Raw genomic sequence first — 18,118 nt, forward strand, 5'->3', positions numbered from 1 at the left:
AATATTAATGATTAATTTTAAGTAATAAGAATTGTAAAAATTGAATTTAAATAAAAATAAATAAAAATTATTATTGGGTTTGTTATTTATTCAAAAATTTTTATTTAAGCTTTGAATTAAAATTCAATTCTTTAAAAGTTTTCTTTTGATTTTTTACGCTTGACATATTATTTTTTTTTTTTACAAAATTAAATTAAAAATCAATTTAGAATGTCTTGAATTTTAATACTGATACATTTGTCTATTTTTAGATTTTTTAATCCATTTGCTTGTCGTAAAAATAAATATATGGAATGAAAAAAAATTTAATTTAGATTAATGATTCAGATATGATTACTACTTTATACGACAAGTGTTAAAAAAAATAATAAACAAAGAAATTAGTCAATAATAAACAAAATTCACCCCATTTTAACGTGAGGGATGAAAATAAAAATAGTAACTCTATAAAATAACAGCAAGCGGTATACATGAATACATTGAAGGTCGGTTTGCCTACCTAACCACATATTCAACTATACATTTGAACTTGCATTTGAATACATGTTTGTATAATTGTATAGAGTTAACGTTTTTTCTACATACCATAGCATCGATCATCTCATTCGGCCGAGGCCCTCCGAGGGTAGCGCACCTGTTATATGTACAACTCCAGTATTTTATTTTATTTCGACACTAAGTAGTCAACTTTTTTATTTAAACGTATAAATAAATATATTTATTCATTTACTACTAATATGCGATGGATTATAGACGTAAATTATTTCTAAACGTAAGTACTAATATTTTACAAATTATCCATTAAAAAAAAATGATAAAAATGTTTTTTTTTTTTAATAAAATTATCTTAATTATTTAAAAAAAAAATTGATAATTTTTTTTAAATTCGATAAAATTTTTGATGAAAAAATTTTCAAAGGTTTTAATTAAAAAATTTTTGAAAATGAATGAATTTTAAGGATGGATGTAAGTGCTTTAGTACCAGCGGGTCTACATCGAGAATTAGATATTTGTGCAGTAACAGCAAATTACAATAAATTATCCGAAAATTTACGAAAACTGACACCGATAGCAATCCAATGCGCTATTTTTTGTGGAGGATCAAGATGCAAATACGAGAATCCAAAAGCTTGGCCGCCTGTACACATGGCTATTCAAGATATTTTCTCACATTGGTAGTGTCATTTTTCTCTATTTAAAATTAAAATAAAACACTAAAAAATTTAATTAGCAAATACTTGTCTGCATGTATCACTAAGTAAATATACATGTATATATAATTCGGATGTTGTTGTTGTTATTATTGTATAGGGTTACCGACGACGTATTAGCGATGGCACGTCCAAGTACGGCGCAGCTATTAAAAAAACACGTGATATCACAATTTCAAGAATGGAGCATAAAAACTATAATAAATTTACAAACACCCGGTGAGCATGGAAGTTGCGGCGGTCCTCTCGAGGAAAGTGGTTTCACTTATGATCCATCGGAATTTATGAAAAATTCAAGTAAGGATACATTTTTGTCATTTTCAAATGCATCAAATAGTTTTTTTTAATTTTTTAATTAATAAACTTTGTAATGAAAAGGACGAAAGTTGAATTTAAAAGTCAAGGGTTGGATAAAAGGGTAAATCGTTATCAAGTTTTTTGTACATAATGCCTAGACTTCACTGAGAGATAATACTTTAAATAAATTTATGGCTAGCATGCAATGCACTGAACAATTTGTTTTTTTTTATCTACATCTAAGTACAAATTCGTGACGAATTTTAAAACTAAATGTAATTAATGAAATTTAGTATATAAAAAATAAAATTTAATTACAATCCAATCAAGATCTAAAAATATGTATCAATTGTGTTTTAATAGATCATTAATCAAAAGATATACCGTCTTAATTTTCTGTAAATATGTCGCTTCTTAGCGTTGAATTTTTTTTTTATAAATAAAACACGGTCATTAAAATTTTTAATGATTATCTTTTTGGGTCCCTAACTGGTTTAGACATTTTTTCATATTTAAAAAATTACTCTAAAATTCATCGAACTATCTTTAAAGGTCCCTAGCACATTTAAAGAAAATATTTTTGTCACATTTTTTGTGAATAATAATCTCAAATAATCGTATAAAAATAATTTTTAAAAATTCAATAAAATTATATGTTATAGTTTATTACTACAACTTCGCTTGGAAAGATTACGATCAAGCAACAGTTGGAAAATTACTGGACATGGTCAAAGTTGTAGCGTTTGCAGTGCAAGAGGGCCGTGTCGCTGTTCATTGTCATGCAGGTGAATAAAATTTTCTCTTTCATGATTTTAGAGTAATACATTTTAATATTTATATTTTACGGTAATGAAAAAATTAAATCATATAGCTTTCATGTAAATAAATTGCTAAACATATAATAAATCCGAGATCGGAATACGAGTCACGAGGCTGAATCAAAATTGTGACATGCAACGGTGACTATTAAAGTACCGATTCTAATCTGTCCCACCGTAAACATATAATAAGCAAAGTTATTTATATAAATAATCTAGCGATAAATATCACGCCGAAAACTGAATTAATTTTTTTATTATGAATTAATCAATTAATATAGTTGCTATAAATAGTACCCATAACTAGAGTCTTATCGAGCTTTAAATCACCTCCTACGTGTTTTTTTTTTTTCATTGAAGGCTGCAATTATTCTATGAATAATGAAACAACGATACAAAGTAAAGCTTGTGACATCAACAATGTAAACAAAGCGGCTCTATATATCACTTTGTACTACTAGAATATCAGCATATCATAATTATTTAGGCCTGTCACTTATCTTTGTTATTTTACTATTAAATTTACTGAAAAAAAAAAAAAAAAAAAATATCATTACCATAAAAGCTCTCTTAAGTTGATACTAAAAAACTGACTAAAGTGTAAGAAAGTTTATTATATCAAGTGTTTTGTTTGAATTGTTTGAAACTTCTACAGAAATTATTTTGGAAAAAAAATTTTTTTGCACGGCACACACGGTTATATTGTCTGCCGGAAGTTAGACACTTGGTCAGGGTCAGTGAGTTAGATTACCTAGATAAAAAGTAGATATGTTTTATTGCATTAAACTGTCTATCTCCAGTTTTGAAATTTGGTCAAGGTTTCTAAAGGCATTTTTATATCGGCAATAATTTTTTAAAGATTATCTTTTAAGATGAATTAAATAGATTAATTTATTATTCAAGAAGAACTTTAAAAAAGAAAAAAATTCATTAGTTAATTTTTCGATTTTTTTTAGTTAAAGAATTGCGAAGTCACTCATTCAAATAATTAATAAAATTTTATAAAATGAAATTTCATAGAAAAAAATTTTTTCTGGTAAATGTAAGGCTTTTTCTCATAAAAAAATTTATAGATCTCAATGATAAATCTTGAATGATAAATTCTAATAATAAAAGTGATAAATGAATTATAGCAGCATGACAGAATCATCTATTAATTCTCATACGTGATCCGAGTCAATAAATAGAACCCGTAATATTGCATTAAATAATAAAGTTATAAATTAGAGATTGATATTATCAATACTAAATTACAATATCAAAAATCTAAATATATCGAGTTGATATTTAAATAAATCAATAAATCGTATTACGTCCTTGAATGAAATTAAAATATATTGATAGAAAAAAGAAAGGAATATTATAAATATTAATCTAAATCGACGTTTCTAACCAGCAATTTAAACTTTATGATTTATTGATTTATGTTAACCACCAATCACCCAGGGCTTGGAAGGACTGGTGTGCTGATTGCATGCTACCTGGTATACAGCCTGAGAGTGCGAGCTAACGATGCGATACGGTTTGTACGAAAAAAGCGGCCAGGTGCGATACAAACACGGGGGCAAATAAAATGCATCCAAGATTTCGAGCACTATATACTTCCACGGATGATAATATTCCCTACCAAGCCAGCAAACGTAGGACTCATCCGCAGAAAAAATAATTTAGAGACATTTTTAATGAAGCAATGGAATGTACTTCATGGGTACGAGCAACGCACATTTAAATATATTCCCAAAATAGTCTTCGTTTTGTGTGAAAGAATTCTTCAGCTGTGCAATTGCCAGGACGACAATTCTCCAGCAGAAATTCAGTTTTTTATAAACGACACGCCATTTACCAATAAATTTATTGTTAGCGAATTAGAGCTGTTGCGTCAAGGGAAAAATAATATCAGGCATTCTTTTTCCTGGGCTGAATGTCTGTCTCAAGCGTCATTCGATTACTCTAGTAAGTATGACTAATTATTTATTTATTTATAAACCTACGCCTATCCCCAATATAAATAAAAAAAAATATATAAAATTAATTAGAATTTAATTTAAAAAAAAAAAAAACTAATTATTGATGGATATTTAAAAAAAAATATTTTGGTTTTCAGATAATTCAAAAAAAGAGGCTAGTATTTCTTCGCGAGACACATGTGAAGACATTAAACGCCTGGATGATGTTTTTTGCACGTCACCAGACTCTCCGTCATGTTCAACTAGTTTTCCAGGTGAAAATATTCACCATTAGATTTTAATTTTATTTATTGTTTAAATTTGACTGATAATTATGGTTTTAACTAGCTTTAGATGATAACTATGTAGACGATGTGCTAGCTGATGGGATCCACGGGCAGGATTTATATGACAATGATTGTTACAAAGAAATTCAGTCGCAATTGATGCTAAAAACGGCCGCACAAAAAGAAGAGTTTGAGTATGTCGGGACTGATGAAGTTGTCAACGCGTTGCTTTGTGATAATTCTAAGCTGACCGATGATGAGAAAAAAATTTTTTTACAGTATCAGGTAAAATCTAATTTTGTGAAAAAATGAGAGTTTGCTTTACCTTAATTTAAAAAATATCTTGATCAGTTTTGATCAGTATCAATTACTTAGAAGTCGCTAATTTTTAAACACAAATAATTTTTTTAAACTATTGATTTTAAATAAAATAAAAAACTGTTTTTTAATGCAGATAGACCTGAATAACAAAAATTCATCATGGCAACGCCTGGAGTTGGAAACAAATTTACGTGTCCTCGGAAATTTATTGTACGAATGGTTAGAAACGTTGAAAAGACCAATTTTAGATACGGAAGCGTTAAGCCAGATAGTGATACGGGGTTCAAGGCCGCGACAATGCTTGCTGAAGTTTGAGCCTTGCAATCGATATCTGCTGGAGTATCTACTACGTTTCGTGTCACGTCTCCGTCCTTTGTCGACGGATAAACAAACCCTAATAATAAAGCGAATCATCGCGTCACTTACACATCAAACTGTTTGGATTAGGAAAACTTTAATGCCGTCAGGTTGACTGATAAATTGCAATTAATTGAATACTGATCATGCGAGAATTTAATGTAGAACAATTTATCTAAAGTCATTATGATTAATTTTTTTTCAGATAAAAATTTTCAAAAACTACGCGGCGGGACTGCTGGTAAGCTGACGGACTTTCTCGTAAGGCTTTTAAATTTGATCGAAGAAATAAACATTCAAGACTACAGTCAACGTTCCTTGTCATCGTCTAGGTGGTCTATCACCAGTAGCCGCTTGCAAATCATAAGAGACATGGATTGCAATTGAATATCAGTTTAAGTTATGATCAACTATCAACTATTTCAGTCGCTTAAGAAATTTCTAAAATTTGTGTTGATTTTTTGTATTTAAAAAAATACTTTAATGTTTTGTTTGAATTTAAAAATTAAAAATTATCGATGAAAATTGAAATATAATTTTGTAAATGTAAAAAATATAAAATAATAAAATTTTTAACGATACCATTGCTGATGCAGTGCTGGAACCGTCCTCGAACTTCAAGCTTCTGGTCCTTTGTTTTGATGTATCAAGATGAATCTGAACAAAAATATGTATTAATATGTAAAAATTGTAACATTTTTATTTTTCTGAATTTATCTACAATATACTTTTGGTTAAAAGTAATTTTATTTATTTAAAAAAAAATTAACCAAGTGTTATTAACTTACCAAGTAATTTTTTTAGTTCTTGAAAATTTTTTTGTCACTGACACTCACGAACTTACCCAAAATTTACACAAAATTCACAATTAACTACAAACTGACCACTGGAATTGAACTAAAACTTTTAATTAATAAACGACTAGGTATATTTCACGCACTAAAAACTTTTTTTTCATTATTATTATTATTAAAACATTACTTAAATTTTTTTATAACTGACACTCGCGAACTTACACAAAATTTACACAAAATTCACAATTAACTACAAACCGACAACTAAAATTGAACTAAAATTTTTAATTAATAATCGACTAGGTATATTTAACGCACTAAAAACTTTTTTTTTAATTATTATTATTAAAACATCACTTTTCATATTTATTTATTTATTTGATAAATATATTGAAATTGATTTAAATTTTACAAATAATTTCGGACTAATGAACTTTTTCTCGCGCGTTTACCTTTAACGTATCGCTTTTTATTTTGCTCGTTGTTAATTTCTAAGAATTATAAATAATAATAATTTGTTGAAAACATAACAATATCATTTTTTTTTTTTTTTTTAATATCAGTGACACAGCAGAAGCACATAAAAATATTAACTGCGGTTAATTAAAAAAAAAAAAATTAATTAAATAAATTTAATGAAATTAATTTTTAAGAAAATTTACGATAAAATAATCGATTTAAAAATACGAAATTGCGAATTAAAAACATTAAAAATTTCCATTGATAGAATAAATCTACAATTTTTTTTTTTTTTTTTATAGAAAGAACGTATTTTCTTAAATTAATACTTAAAAAATAAATTTACTGAATTTATTCCACAGAAATTTTTGAAATATTAATAATTATACAAGGAAATAAGATGGTAGAGTAGTGTAAGTTAGTCGATATGTTACTGAAAGTCGGTAAAAAAAAACTTACTGCGTCGTATATTTTCCGTTGGCTAAAGTCACTCTACGCATGCGCCATCTTAAAACTCGCGCAGGCCCAGTAAACTAAATTGGTGGCTTTTTTTTTTTTGTAACAAAAATTATTTTATTGAATAAAATTAAATTTTAATCAAAAAATATAGAATTAATTAATGATTTGATTTTATTTCGTAAAAAAAAAATTTTTTTTTAGAAACCCGCCATTTTTTTTTGTCATTTGTCATTTTAATAAAAAAAAATTTTTTTTTTATTCAAAAAATAGCAAATTTCTATAATTTTATCAATAATTATTTTTATTCCCGTTATTCCGTAATAAATAATTACTAAAAACATTAGTACTCTGTTTTTAAAAATATTTATCAAATTTCCATCAACAAAAAAAAAAATTCCGCGGTGCATAAAAATGGCGGTCGCAACTACGTTTCGCAACGTCGACATATTTGATAAAAAATATACCTTTAATTAATAAAAATAATCAATTATTTCTTACCCAAATTACCAATTACCTACTCGCTAATCTAGAGTTACTAAAAAACAGTCCCTATCTGCTAAAATTTAATAATATTTAAGTCATTTACGACGAGCAGGAAATACGCAGCGTACGCTTCAGGAGTTGTAGTTCATTTGGCGGTTGGCGTCTTCTTTCCAACGGCTTTTACCTACGAACTGTGCCAAGTACGCCCGACTCTTACCGAAGTCACCCGAATGTTTCCGAAATCTCCCGAGGCTCAAACTTTGTAATAATAATTAAAAATAATAATTTTTTAATTTATCAAATAAATAATTTTCATTTTTTATAAACTAAAAAGAAATTAATTTTAGCCAATGAAAATTAAGTTAACCGACGTCTAAAAATTTTATGACATTAAAATTAGCTGTTACCTGATTAATTTTTAATTTTATTTAATAATTAAATTTTAGAATTTTTTTTCTTATTGAAAAAATTATTACAAAAAGATAAAAAAAAAATTTCACTTGTAAAAAGCATTTTTTAAAAATTGCACTTACAGTTGTTTTGTTTTAATTTAATGATTAAAAAAAATCGAAAAATTAAAAATGTCGGCTAACTTGAGTATTATTTTTAGTTAAAATTTTTTTTGGAAAAAAATATCAAGTAAAAAAAAAGAATCTTCGTGAGTTTCCGTAAAGTGAAAAAAAAAACATGGCCGATCATTTACCAGACCAGCATGTCGTCCACGTTAAATTCTAATTTCTTTTCCTTATTACTTATCGATGATAAATTTATTGATAATAAATTCACGACAATTGTTAACAATCGACAATGGATTTAATATTTATTATATCTATTAACTGATCTTGGATAAATGCAGTATACCGTACAATAAGTACTCGCAAGTAAGTAAGTATAGATAAATGAAATTGTAGATTTAAGAGGTTATAAAAATATTAAACGATTGCTCTACTATGTCCAGGTTCAGTTTAGGCTGAGAAACGTTGGATACCAACACGTTCCAAGGAATTGCACAAATCAGCTGATGACGTAACAAACGACGAACGTATACACACATTGATACACATGTATTTGGCTATATGTACTTTCATTCTCATTGTGTCGTAGGCAAGTGAGTTAATGTTTAATACTTTATACAGAGTATTTACTTCTATCAAGAATTGAGAGACGTTTAATAATAAGTGGGAGAAAATAAATCATGGCGATTTTATTTATTCGGTCATCGTATTTTTTACTCTCCACTATGTTTCAACAATAATTACACATTATATATTCATACACAAATATATGTGTCAGTATACATGTATCGGTTAAATTTCAACACTTCCGTCTGCTGATTTATTATTTAATATTTATTACAATTTTTAAAATATAAATAATTGTTAATTAATATTTTTATTTTTATCACCAATGTTATTGTTATTATTTATTTTAATAGTAATAATAATAATAATTAAATAGTGACTTATTATTATGAAACTAGCCAACTGAAGGAACAAAAAAAATAAACTTGGAAACATTAACACGTTTTTAGTGGATCACAAAAGCACATTTTCCAGTCGGTGCTAATAGTTGTACTGTTAAAAATTTATCAGTTGATTTAATTACATATTGTTTTATAAATCGGTTCGACAGGTCAACATCGAGGTTAGGAAAGTTTTGAAAAAATAATTTCAAGCAAACTGCAGAAGGACAAAAAGGTTAAAAATGAGTGTCGATGCGTATGGACCTAGTAGCCAAACTTTGACCTTTCTGGACACCGAGGAAGCCGATTTAATTGGAGCCGACACTCAGGGCAGTGAATTCGACTTTACAGATTTTACTTTGCCATCTCCGAGCCAGACTCAGGCTTCACAACATGATTCTGCTCAAAGTCAGCCCAACCAATCTGTCCAGGTACCTTCAGCAAATTTTATTTTTTTTATTTTTATTTCTTAATATATTTATGTTACTTTTATTTTAATTTTAATTTTAATTAACTGGCTTGCTCTAATTAATTCTCGCACATACGAGATTATTCTTGTTTTTGTCCACGTCAACAAAATTTATTTGTTGATTTACAATATTTTATTTTAAACTATTATTTATTATAAATTAATCAATAATAATAAAAATAATATAATTTATTTTTTAATAATAATTATAATGAAAAAAATTTAATTACATATCTAAATAATTAGCAATTATAATTGAGAGGAAATGAACCACGTGATTTGCCCTCAATAACTTATTTATCTTATTCGTTTAAATTATAAAGAAAAATTTTATTTAACTTTATCTTATGACTAATTTATTTATTTAATTAACTATTTATTGGCAACCTACAGTTACTATGCGACTGCCGAGATTTACGAATTATGAATAAGAAAATTTTGGCTTAATTATTTTTTTATAACGATATTTTTTGCTTTTCCAGGCATTTTTTTATTAGAAAAATTATTATTTTATTCCTAAAAAAAATTTATTACGAATGTTATATTGGCCACAAAATTTCACTTATTCTCTTAATAATATAGATTTATTTAACTAATTTCAGATCAATGGAACTAACGGAAGCTCGGCATTGGACTTGAAAATATCTGGTGCTGCTCAAACCCTCGCAGAGTTACAGTTCGAGGAAGAAGAAGAGGAGGCTTATTACAACCGCGATTTGCCGGATCATGCGTGTAAATACTGCGGTATTCACGAAGCTTCGTGTGTTGTTATGTGCAATGTTTGCAGAAAGTGGTTCTGCAATGGACGAGGCAACACATCGGGGTCACATATTATTAATCATCTTGTTCGTGCTAAACATAAGGAAGTTACACTGCACAGGTAATAATAATTTAATTAAAAAAATTTTTTAAATGCCTTGTCGAATTTTCTAATGTAATAATAAATTTATTTAAAATCAAAATTTATTATTTATACAGAGATGGACCATTGGGTGAAACAGTGCTAGAGTGTTACTCTTGTGCCGTAAGGAATGTCTTTGTCCTCGGTTTTATCCCAGCAAAAGCTGACTCTGTCGTCGTTTTACTTTGCCGACAACCATGTGCTGCTCAAAGTTCATTAAAAGACATGAACTGGTAAGTCTAATTAAAAAATTTTGAGGTGACTCCCCGGTGGTCTAGAAGCTTAGAATTACATGAGTTTAAAAAATTTTTAAGAGCTTTAAGAAATTGCGCGTAGTTAAAAAAAATTTTTTTTTTTTTTTAAATTAAAAATTATCACTAACAATTAAACTTCCTCGAATTTAGGGATCAAGAGCAATGGAAGCCGCTGATAGAAGACCGAAGTTTCTTATCATGGCTGGTAAAAATCCCTTCCGAGCAAGAGCAACTCCGAGCGCGACAGATATCCGCTCAGCAGATAAACAAACTCGAAGAGTTATGGCGCGACAACGTAGACGCAACTTTCCAAGATTTGGAGAAGCCAGGTGTCGATGAAGAACCCCAGCAAGTGTTGCTGCGCTACGAAGACGGGTACCAGTATCAGAACATCTTCGGGCCGTTGGTGAAGCTCGAAGCGGACTACGATAAACGGCTGAAAGAGTCCCAGACCCAAGAAAACATCGAAGTTCGCTGGGACGTGGGGTTAAACAAGAAAACCATCGCGTACTTTATGCTCGCAAAAACCGACGGTGACATGAAGCTGATGCACGGAGACGAGCTGCGACTCAGATACCTCGGTGAGTTGCACAAGCCCTGGTCTGGAATTGGACATGTAATAAAAATCCCGGATAACTACGGCGAGGAGGTCGGTATCGAGCTCAAGAACAATTCTGGAGCCCCTACAGAGTGCGTCAGCAACTTTGTCGTCGACTTCATCTGGAAGAGCACCAGCTTCGACCGAATGCAATTAGCCCTGAGAAAGTTCGCCGTCGACGACACTTCTGTCTCTGCGTACATCTATCATCGCCTTTTAGGCCACGAGGTCGAAGAAGTCCTCTTCCGTTGTCACTTACCAAAACACTTCAGCGCTCCGAATCTTCCTGATTTGAACCGTTCCCAAGTTTACGCCGTGAAGCACGCGGTCCAGCGGCCTCTGTCTCTCATCCAGGGACCTCCCGGAACTGGAAAGACCGTCACCAGCGCTACAATAGTCTATCAGTTGGTGAAGCAGAACGGTGGCCCTGTTCTGGTTTGCGCGCCTTCTAACACTGCCGTCGACCAATTGACGGAAAAAATCCACAAATCTAACTTGAAAGTCGTTCGTCTTTGCGCCAAGTCCCGGGAAGCAATCGACTCTCCCGTGAGCTTCCTGGCGCTGCACAACCAGATCAAGAACATGGAGACTAATACGGAATTGCAAAAGCTCCAGCAGTTGAAAGACGAAACCGGAGAATTGTCATCTGCAGACGAGAAGCGGTACCGCTTGTTGAAGAAAGCGTCGGAAAAAGAACTTCTAGAAGCAGCTGATGTAATTTGCTGTACGTGTGTTGGAGCAGGTGATCCGCGACTGCATCGTTTAAAGTTCCACTCTATTTTAATCGACGAAAGTATGCAAGCAACAGAACCCGAGTGCATGGTACCAGTTGTTCTGGGAGCCAAGCAATTGATCTTAGTCGGTGACCACTGCCAACTGGGTCCCGTGGTGATGTGCAAGAAGGCAGCTCGCGCTGGCTTGTCCCAATCACTCTTCGAGCGCCTGGTAGTTCTCGGAATTCGACCGTTCAGACTCGAAGTCCAGTATCGTATGCACCCAGACTTGTCACGGTTCCCTTCAAACTTCTTCTACGAAGGCTCTCTGCAGAACGGAGTTTGCGCTGATGAACGCAAGCTCGTCAAAATAGACTTCCCCTGGCCGGTTCCTGAAAAGCCGATGTTCTTCTACGTGACTCAAGGCCAGGAAGAAATCGCTGGTAGCGGGACTTCGTACTTGAACCGCACAGAAGCTTCTAATGTTGAAAAGATAACTACGAGGTTCCTGCGCTGCGGAGTCAAGCCCGAGCAAATTGGTGTGATTACTCCTTATGAGGGTCAACGAGCGTACTTGGTTCAGTACATGCAGTACCAGGGCTCCTTGCACGCCAAGCTTTACCAGGAAATTGAAGTCGCTAGCGTTGACGCTTTCCAGGGCAGAGAGAAGGATATTATTATCATGTCCTGCGTGAGGTCTAATGAACATCAGGGCATCGGGTTCCTCAACGACCCACGGCGGCTGAACGTCGCACTTACCAGAGCTAAGTATGGAATTATTATCGTGGGAAATCCGAAAGTTTTATCCAAGCAGCCGCTATGGAACCACTTGCTGAATTTTTACAAGGAACAGAAAGTCCTCGTCGAGGGACCTTTGAACAATTTGAAGGAGTCGATGATACAATTCGCTAAACCAAAGAAACTTGTTAACTCTGCGAACCCTGGGTCTCACTTTATGTCGACCTCGATGTACGACGCACGAGAAGCTCTTATTCCTGGGTCAGTTTACGATCGAACAGGCGGACAAGTAAACGGCGCTGCTCAGTCGCACAACCCGTACTACCAACGAAACATCCCTCTGGATATGTTTAGTAGAACTCACGATACTATAAGTTACATCAGCCCAGAGCGGGCCCAAGCTGCGATCAACAATGTCCCTGTCCCCGTGGGGATGTTCATGAACATGGCGCATGTCCCTCCGAGGTTCTATAATCAGCACCAGCAGGCCTTGCAGGCCAGACAGAATGTCCAGCGGAATCGGCGCGGGGTCAAGAAGATGCCGGTCGGACCCAGGATGGGTAAGTTTAGTCAGAGTGATATTAACACCCAGCCGTACAATAGCCAAGGAGGCACAGGCTTGCCGCTTACTCAGGGCACTACGCAGGGGATGTCTCAGCCTGGGTTCAGCTTGTCCCAGCCGGGACTCTCCCAAGCAGAATTGTCCCAGGACTCGTTCGCAGTCGGCGATTTTCAGTCCCAGATGGACGGACTTCTCAGTCAGGACTCGACTTACCAAGGCGACAGGAGCGGGTTCTATCAAGGACAGTCACAGCCCAGTGGACAATTCTCACAGCCGTACTGAACGGCGGTAAATATGGGGTGGGAATGTACGCTACGCCATGTTGTCGCGGGAGCGACTTTCTGCAAAAGGCTCATTTCATAATGATGATGATGATGATGATGAATTGATGATGATGACAATGACGATAATGATTGTGGTTTGATGGCGATGATACATTCTTGAACAACAGGGACGATTAATAACGCTGAGATACGGATTTATGAAGCTCTTTGGATTGATTATTTAATATTGTTAATAACGGAGTTTTTATTGATTAAAGGATACTAATATGATGGTTTTATGATGATTGAGAGCTGTCACCCTCAGCGGTTTTATTAACAAATATATTAACAGATATATTTATGAAAGAAGGATTGATGGAGAGAATTTCATCGATTATCGGGGGATAAGGTCAGTAATTGAGAGATTCAGATTGAGGTATTTATTAAAGTGGTCGTGTGCTATCAACCAGATTTAGACTTTTATGTTATTAATTATTATTAATACTATAATTTTGATTTATTTTTTTTTTTTCTATAAAAATTCGAATAAAATTTATTAGTTTAAATTTTTTTTTTTTTTTTTTTTTTTTTTTTTTTTTTTTTTAAGTAGAATTAATAATATAAAAGAGATGGAAACGGCTTTGATTATTAATAGTAAATAAAAATGTTAATGCACCGACCTGAAATCCTTCGATTAATCGTTAAAAAACATCAATTACGTTTCGTTATTATAATTATTATTAATTGATTAAATTTATTATTATTACTACTATAATTATTGGAACTATGTTTAATTTTTCTATTAAATTGATTAATGTAATTCGAAAATAACGACGAAGAAACACAGCGCGCTTCCGTTTAAAATTATTTTATTTTTTTTTTTTTTTTTTTTTTGGTAAAATTATAAATATTCAGTTTGTTAAAAATATATTTTTTTGGAAAAAAAAAAATGACAATACAATTTTATTTTGGTTATTTTGAACTTCGTCGGTAAAAAAAAAAATAAATACTATATTTTGATGTAATTATTAATATTATTATTTTTGGTTTAATTCGTTCTTCTTTATAATTAAATAAAATATAAATGTATAGAGTTTAAAAGAGAAAAATATATATATATATATATATATATATATATATATATATATATATATATATATATATATATATATATATATATATATATATATATATGTCTATATTTTTTCCGACCAACAGCACACCGCTAAATGAAAATTGTTGAAAATGAAATTAAAAATATAAAAGGAAAAATTAAACCACTGTAAAATTAAATCGTACCAATAAATGTGATGAAAATAAAATCTAAATATTTATTTATTTCAAGACAATAATTATAATTTTTATTATAAATTTATTTACATTAGGTAAAAGTCCCGGTTATTGACACTGGCCTAATTATTTGACATTTGCAAATTTATTCTAATGGTTTTTTTTTTTTAATTAAAATAAAATTGCAAGTGTCAATAACTGGATCTTTTACTTTAATATTTACAAACATTATAAATTTTTAATCATTTTGTAACATCAGCCAATTATACGTATTTAATTCTATTTGTTTAGTTTCTATGTTTAATTGATGGAAAAATTCTTCAATATTTTGTGTCACGTTATTTATCACACGTGGCTGGTAATACGTGTCATTTAATTGTTGAACATACTTGTCAGTACGTTCAACAATTAAAGGACGGTTTGTAGATATTTCATTATTGTTATCAATTTCTTCGTAACAGCTATTTGCTTTATATTGATGAACGTCTTTTTCTTCTAGAATTTTAATATATTCCACTATTTTGTCCGACACGCCGTTTGGTTTTTCTGTTAATTCCCTCAATTTATTCAACATCAACTCTTCATCCGATCCAAAAGTAATTATATTCTTCTTCAAAACTAAAAATTCAGAAAGATTCAAAGTGCCATCAAAAAATTTTAAAGATTCACTGCAATTCACTGCGTCAAATCTAAAAAAACATGAATCAAAAAATAAATCTTCAGTTTCTGTGTTACTAAACAAGAAAATTCGCAGTTTTCTTTTCAAATTTTCATATAAGCTTACAAGTTCACCATTTTCTGAAGTTATTTCACAAATTTTTGTTTTTTTGGAATTTGAATGCATCAACAAGTACATTTTCTTCACTATACTAAGAAAATTTTTCAAATGACACCAATAATCTTTAAAAATAATATATCTCGCCGTTTTTGTTCCATTTATATATTTCTTCTCTAACTTATCAAAAAATTCCACTTCAAATTTTAAGCATTTAATTAAAATTTGATTATTCAAACTACTTTCTTCATTTTCAAGTTTCAAACAAGAAGAAACAACTCTGTAGGCATTAACTAATTTCATGAAATTCACATCATCATCATCAAACTCATTAAATAAATTAAAATCAACAGAATTTTCTGATTTTTGAACGTCAGGAATTAAAGGAACTACTTTCTTCTTTTTACGAACATCATATTTAATATAATTCATAAAATTCTCACCAAGTTTATTTTTTTCACTCGAAGAAGAACTGATTAATTCCTTGAACCTAATCTCGTGTTCAATCCTAAAATTGTTTGCAGTTATTTCATCATTAAACTTTTTTTTAAAAATCTCTGGCTTATTATTTTTATACACCAATTTAATTAAATCTTTAACAGTAATTGGTTCAATTTTTTCCACAACATTTGAAGTAGGCGTAGTTTTGTTTAAATAATTAAAATTTTTTAGATTATTATTATAATTTTCTGAATTTTGTAAAGAAGAAACATCAACTCTTTCTTCTTCAGCATAATTATTTCTTCCGTAGCTCATAAATACTTCAAACCTTTCAGTATTTCCCGCCCAAACATCTTGAAGCAAATAATCGCTGGGAAGTTTATAAATTTTAGTATTTGGAACCGACAGAGAAGAAAACAATTCTTTAAAATTCTCCAACTCCCCAACAGAAAGCAAGCTAATAGCAATTCCATATGCTCCGTACCTTCCAGCACGACCAATCCTGTGAAGATAAGTAGCACTGTCACAAGGAACATCAAAGTTAACAACCAAATTAACGTTTTCAGCATCAATTCCTCTGGCAGTCAAGTCAGTAGAGCACAAAATCCTGCATTTGAAGTTCTTCAAGCTCTCCATCGTAGTCAAACGTTTCTTCATGTCTTGATTGCCAGTGATGTAAATTGCCTGGAAGCCTTTGCCAGCAATGTGATTGCAAACCGACTGTGCTCTGGACTGGTAATTAAAAAATACCAAACTCTGCTTGAACTTGAAGTTACCTAAAATTTTAAACAATTCCTTGACTTTTGTCTCCACTCGCTTCATCCGGTTGGGATGCTCAGGAACTACGACGACAAATTGACGCAACCCGAGAAGAATTGGACTTCTGTCATCGGGTAAACACACCAAAGGCATTCGCATGTACTTCGTTGTAAAAGAAGTTATGTCTTCTGGATAAGTTGCACTTGACAGTATCACCTGTTTGTTTGCTGGAAGTTTAGAAAAAATATAATTAACATCTTTCCGGAAACTGTCATCCATTAATTTATCAGCTTCATCTAAAACAAACAATCTGACGTTTTCAATTTTAACAAATTTTTGATCAATCAAATGCTTCAACCGGCCTGGCGTGCTTACGATGATGTGACAGCTGACTATTTTTGTTTTGTCAGACTGCATTGGTGTTCCTCCGACAAAATAGTCGACCTTCAGTCCCGGCATTTCGGAGCCGATTGAAAAAAACACGTTTGATATTTGAACGGCTATTTCTCGAGTTGGAGCTAAAATTAAAACTTGATGAGGTGCATTATTGACGTTTATCATCTCCAATGCTATTATTCCAAAAACAGCTGTTTTTCCGGTTCCAGATTTTGCCTGAATCAGCAAGTCGAAACCACATCTTCCCAAGGGAATTGCTTTTAGTTGAATTGGAGATGGCTTTTCAAAACCACAAGCGGTTAAACCGTTTAAGATACGTTGGGAAAGACCCATTTCGTAAAAAGTTACTTTTTCTTTTATGGATATGTCTTCGGTACGAGGCTGAGCGGTAAGTTCATGAGCACGTGTTAGATACATTTTTTTTTTTTTAATTTTATTTAGTAGATAAGTATTTAAGTGAATTGTTTTAGTTTACCTGACTAGGTTATGTCACACGTGTTTTTATTTATTTGCGCGTAAATATATTTCGCTACATGGAGATCGGTCCATGAAAAATGAAAATTGAATTTGCCGACGTCTAAAAATTTTTTTTTTATTAAAAAAAATTAATACAAAAAAATAAAAAAAGAATTTCATGTGCAATAAACTTGAAACATTATAAGGCAATTTATAAAAAATGTCTTTTTGTTGTAATTTAATAAGTAAAAAGAAAATTAAAAAATTTAAAACATCTATTTATAAATAAATAGAGTTTTGTTTTATTAAATAATGACTCTTGTTAAATTGCACTGTAATTTTTTAACGATTGATGTTTTTAAAGATATATGCTTATCCTGATGTTACACTCATCAAGAGCTTTCATTTGAGTACCCACATGCATTTTGATATATTTTTCATATATACATATATATATATATATATATATATATAAATATATGAAAAATTGATGTGGGTACTCAAATGAAAGGTCTCGATAAGTGTAATGTCGGAATTCGCTTATATCGTTAAAAATGTCAATATTTCACAAGATACAATGTCATTTCTTTATTATGTATCTATTTTACA

The 18,118-nt window shown here is 31.2% G+C and overlaps 3 protein-coding genes across 8 annotated transcripts; 2 read left to right on the forward strand and 1 right to left on the reverse strand.

Annotated features, from left to right (window-relative positions):
• The first annotated feature begins 626 nt into the window (after positions 1-626).
• LOC141534550 (protein tyrosine phosphatase domain-containing protein 1) lies at positions 627-5,967 on the forward strand. Of its 2 annotated transcripts, none has more exons than XM_074253970.1 (9): positions 627-772; positions 960-1,175; positions 1,312-1,508; positions 2,171-2,293; positions 3,773-4,279; positions 4,431-4,547; positions 4,621-4,844; positions 5,014-5,347; positions 5,443-5,967. In XM_074253970.1, the coding sequence occupies exons 2-9, from the start codon at positions 961-963 to the stop codon at positions 5,622-5,624; spliced, it is 1,899 nt and encodes a 632-aa protein (XP_074110071.1). In that variant the 5' UTR covers positions 627-772; position 960; the 3' UTR covers positions 5,625-5,967. The 2 variants fall into 2 exon arrangements, with proteins under 2 accessions (XP_074110071.1, XP_074110073.1); XM_074253972.1 differs by having other exon boundaries at positions 4,627-4,844.
• A 2,225-nt stretch (positions 5,968-8,192) lies between these two features.
• Positions 8,193-14,519, forward strand: Upf1 (Upf1 RNA helicase). 5 transcript variants are annotated; one of them, XM_074253896.1, is made up of 6 exons: positions 8,193-8,313; positions 8,391-8,540; positions 9,065-9,325; positions 9,966-10,243; positions 10,342-10,497; positions 10,669-14,519. In XM_074253896.1, the coding sequence occupies exons 3-6, from the start codon at positions 9,137-9,139 to the stop codon at positions 13,409-13,411; spliced, it is 3,366 nt and encodes a 1,121-aa protein (XP_074109997.1). In that variant the 5' UTR covers positions 8,193-8,313; positions 8,391-8,540; positions 9,065-9,136; the 3' UTR covers positions 13,412-14,519. The 5 variants fall into 5 exon arrangements, with proteins under 5 accessions (XP_074109997.1, XP_074109996.1, XP_074109999.1 ...); XM_074253895.1 differs by having other exon boundaries at positions 8,204-8,317; XM_074253898.1 differs by having other exon boundaries at positions 8,204-8,317; positions 8,391-8,536.
• A 173-nt stretch (positions 14,520-14,692) lies between these two features.
• On the reverse strand, positions 14,693-17,710 carry LOC141534508 (uncharacterized). The gene has a single exon (XM_074253900.1). The coding sequence runs from the start codon at positions 17,468-17,470 to the stop codon at positions 14,921-14,923; it is 2,550 nt and encodes an 849-aa protein (XP_074110001.1). The 5' UTR covers positions 17,471-17,710; the 3' UTR covers positions 14,693-14,920.
• Between the last annotated feature and the right edge of the window lie 408 nt (positions 17,711-18,118).

The sequence above is a fragment of the Cotesia typhae genome, unplaced genomic scaffold, assembly GCF_013202065.1.
Source record: "Cotesia typhae breed Kobodo isofemale line unplaced genomic scaffold, CoteBio_Ctyphae scaffold_13, whole genome shotgun sequence".
Classification (NCBI taxonomy): domain Eukaryota; kingdom Metazoa; phylum Arthropoda; class Insecta; order Hymenoptera; family Braconidae; genus Cotesia; species Cotesia typhae.

Coding starts and splice junctions, on each gene's coding strand:
- LOC141534508 (XM_074253900.1), bottom strand. CDS start 17,470: ATGTATCTAACACGTGCTCATGAACTTACCGCTCAGCCTCGTACCGAA.
- Upf1 (XM_074253896.1), top strand. CDS start 9,137: ATGAGTGTCGATGCGTATGGACCTAGTAGCCAAACTTTGACCTTTCTG. Junction 9,326..9,965: donor AGCCCAACCAATCTGTCCAG/GTACCTTCAGCA, acceptor AACTAATTTCAG/ATCAATGGAACTAACGGAAG. Junction 10,244..10,341: donor AAGGAAGTTACACTGCACAG/GTAATAATAATT, acceptor TTATTTATACAG/AGATGGACCATTGGGTGAAA.
- LOC141534550 (XM_074253970.1), top strand. CDS start 961: ATGGATGTAAGTGCTTTAGTACCAGCGGGTCTACATCGAGAATTAGAT. Junction 4,548..4,620: donor ATGTTCAACTAGTTTTCCAG/GTGAAAATATTC, acceptor GGTTTTAACTAG/CTTTAGATGATAACTATGTA. Junction 4,845..5,013: donor AAATTTTTTTACAGTATCAG/GTAAAATCTAAT, acceptor TTTTTAATGCAG/ATAGACCTGAATAACAAAAA.